The 3,487-nt window shown below is 39.1% G+C and overlaps 1 protein-coding gene and 1 non-coding gene across 2 annotated transcripts in view; both read left to right on the top strand.

Annotated features, from left to right (window-relative positions):
• The first annotated feature begins 1,036 nt into the window (after positions 1-1,036).
• LOC107709199 (protein Shroom2-like) overlaps positions 1,037-3,487 on the top strand; it is a 49,880-nt gene continuing 47,429 nt past the window's right edge. The window contains exons 1-3 of the mRNA XM_016513634.1: positions 1,037-1,092; positions 1,703-1,815; positions 1,914-2,138. Coding sequence (XP_016369120.1) covers positions 1,926-2,138 — 213 coding nt within the window. The 5' untranslated portion in view covers positions 1,037-1,092; positions 1,703-1,815; positions 1,914-1,925. The remainder of the gene's footprint in view (positions 1,093-1,702; positions 1,816-1,913; positions 2,139-3,487) is intronic.
• Positions 2,575-2,646, top strand: trnag-ucc (transfer RNA glycine (anticodon UCC)). Its single transcript has one exon. It is a non-coding gene; the product is annotated as a tRNA-Gly (tRNA).

The following is a 3,487-nucleotide window of genomic DNA, read 5'->3' as shown; positions in this document are numbered from 1 at the left end:
GAGTGTGTGTTCCCTCTGGCAGAAACAGAGGATTGTCTTACTCTAGGATTGCTTTGCAAGCAGCACAGCTGATTATTTTTCTCTGCATTGATCCAAATTAGGTATATGTGCCTTAGCAAGCACAAAGCTGATGTGTTTTTTGTTTGTTTGTTTCCAAGAACGTGGGCAGCTCAGTCTGCATGCCTATCATAATACACTTCTGAGGCCTATCTTGCTTTCAGAATTAGGCTAGAGTAGGCTACTTCAGCATGACAGTACTTGTACAAGAACCATCTGGCAAAGAAGAAAAGAAAAACAAAGTGAATCTAATGTCCACTGGGAGCTCGTTTTCACAGAACTATGAAACTATTATGAACAGGACAGAGGAATCAATGCAAAGCTACCCACGAGTGCCCTCTCTGGGAGCAATGTCATATTACATGTATTAATTCATGATTTTTATTATGACTACATAAAACTACATAAGATTTGTGAGAATATATTATTCGCTTTATTTGATTTATGTTATTCAAGTGACAAATTCTCATAAAAGATTAATTTCTAAGATGGTTCAAAAGTATGTCAAAGCACATCACAGATCAAAAAGACATTATACTGTACCAAATATATATTTATAATTAAAAAACATGTCAAACAAACATGAAACAGTGTAAAATCAATGACGTGTAAATTAACCGTGGAAGCTATTTAAATAAATTACACATTTTACTTATTGTTTTCAAATGTGCAAAACATTCGAATCAAACCATTTCTTATTATTAAATAAAATGTTAGCTTACAGAATGATGGCTTTTGTATAGCGTTTCTTGAATATTTATTTCGTGTCTGGCACATCAAGGGACATATAATATTCGTTACCATAATTTGAGAAATAACCCTTTTCATTTTCTTAAGAATATAAGCACTTTCAACACTGTTTGATCTAAAGCCACTATGCAAACTATTCGTTAACTATTTCGATAAATAAATTACGTCTAAACACACATTCTTAAATTACTTGATTCATCGGTGCTTAAAAATTAGTGCGGCCACTCACAGTGATCAGTAGAGGTCGCTGCTGCTCTCTGGTTATTTTTGATGAGGCTCGCACAGGTAGATAGAGGCTCTCCCCTCCTGTAAACGTAATCCATACAACAGATCAGCCGTCTGCCATCCAGCATTTCAGCCGTTGTACCTCCTCTTTTGTACTTTTTTGTGTTAGGATAAAAACTAAAAGGGAAATCTATTTGTTTCGGTTCGTACAACAGTTGGAAAATTTGAGATGTGGCTGAGGGAAGAGATGCAAAGTGCGGTGTTGATCTACTTGTTGATTGAGTAAGACTCGCGGTTAGCTCACTAGCTCTACCGGCACACGCATTTAACACAAGATTGGACGAACGTAACCTTCAGTATGAACACGGCGAAACCTTTATGACTAACGTTAATCTGTAATTCGGATTTACGACTCGAATCCGGACAGTTGCGTTATCGAAAGCCAGTCATTGAGCGTTTGTTATTATTAATTCAGGAAACACTTGATGGCGAGACAAACTTAAACTGAATCCTTTGGCTAATGCTAACATAATGAAAGGGGTTAGATAAACCATAAACAAACAAAACTACACATTTCGGTTAATCGCTGTTTGTTTCGAGAATTGAAACAAATTTATGTACGTCTGTAAGTTTGTTTTGTAAATTTACACTCTACTTTATTATTAAACAGTGGTCTTAAATGATGGACAGCGCCTCGTCCAGAGGAGAAAACTAGGCAACGGAGTATCCAAGAGATGTTCATGTGGAATAGCATCAACAGCTGCTTTTAATGTGGAAGACTATGTAGCATTTGTTTTTTGTTTTTGAATCAGTTTTTAAAAAACTGTTTAAAAAAAAAAAACACACACAAAAGACTACAATTTTGTTATTTTGGGAGACAGGTTGTGTATGAAATGGACACGATCAACCAGTACCCTATAGACTCCGGCTTTCCTGAAGGAGATCACAGGATCTTTTACAGTTCGGAGAGATCTGGGAGTTTTGATGAACATCATGGTAATGGTGAGGGATGGAAAGTGGTGGATGTGACCCTTGCTGGGGGAGCACCATGGGGTTTTACCCTCAGAGGTGGACTGGAGCACAGGGAACCTCTTCTTATAACCAAGGTAAGTTATCTGTCGACTACATGTTGAACAGGATGACCTCAGGACTGTTTATCTAACCTGGGCATTATTGTTAGAGAGACTTCTATGTAACAAGCTTTGTAGTGTACAAAAACATCAAATTCTTGAGACTAGCTGTTGTAAAGCCAGATAAAATATGCTATTAACGTGTATTATATATAAATTATACACAATGATACTTAGTAAAACGTTTTGTGTAATGAATATTTAATGAAAGTAGATTAACGATAACAAGGCATAGGTTGCTCTTAATATTTTTATTTATTCAGAGAAGTTGTTTATACTAAAACTTTATTTACTTTACTCGTATCCCTCTACTAATTTTTTCAATGCACTTTACTGTATCCGTTTTCAAATAGTTGAGCAGTAGGATTTCTTCTACCATGTCTGGTCAGCATGAGTCGCGAAAATTCAGTAAGCGTTGGTGGTATAGTGGTTAGCATAGCTGCCTTCCAAGCAGTTGACCCGGGTTCGATTCCCGGCCAACGCAAGAATCTTTTTCTTCAGAAAGTTTGACTATCTTTGAATCATTTGGTTCTTACAAGGAAGTAACATGCAAATAATGCTGTTTAAGGAGAACGTACAGATCTTAAAAATGGGAAAAGCAAGCAAACCAATTTCTTTTTTGATCAGGTACTGTAGCCTAACAGTGGCTGAAACAGACAGCAGGCCAGATGTACACTTACACACTGAATTCACTTTCAGTATGAACCATAAAATTTAGGTTACTTAGTACAGAAAAAGACAGTTCCCTCTCATAGGCTCACTTCGATGCTGCGATGACGTCATCGCTTTGGGAACACCTTCGGTGTGACGAATGTCTGAAGCCCTTATACCATCACGCCAATTCATTTGCCAAATAGCGCTTAGCACCGCCCCCAATACGCACGTAGGTGAACTATATAGCGTGCTGCGCGCTATTTTCATCAGATTTCATTTCCTTCAGGAAGCGAATCATCTGTCGCCCGTAGGAAAGCGTTCTTTGTCGTGTTCTTAGCTAATTCTTTCGAAAGAGCAGTTTACTCCTCTTCAGCGGACACGATGAGCTACAGGAGGTGCATCGAGCCGTGTGAAAGGTTCATCGCAGGAGGAGACACTCATGACAGGTGCGTGCAATGTTTGGGCCTACAACACGCCCAAGCGGCGCTTAGCGGCCTTTCTGATTGTCGACACTGTGAGATAGCGAGCCGGCGCAAAATCAGGCCCAGTCGAAACTGGACGACCGATTTTTGTCTAGCCGCACTCCGTCTCAGCCCCGTAGGTCTCTCCCTCTCTTCCAAGACCTCCACCACGAGGTTTCGAGGTCTTGGAAACAACCTTTTTCGGCGAGT

Source organism: Sinocyclocheilus rhinocerous, unplaced genomic scaffold (genome assembly GCF_001515625.1).
Source record: "Sinocyclocheilus rhinocerous isolate Xijiao unplaced genomic scaffold, SAMN03320098_v1.1 scaffold55, whole genome shotgun sequence".
Taxonomy (NCBI): domain Eukaryota; kingdom Metazoa; phylum Chordata; class Actinopteri; order Cypriniformes; family Cyprinidae; genus Sinocyclocheilus; species Sinocyclocheilus rhinocerous.
The sequence above is the reverse complement of the archived record's forward strand: the minus strand, read 5'-3'. Positions and strand labels throughout refer to the sequence as shown.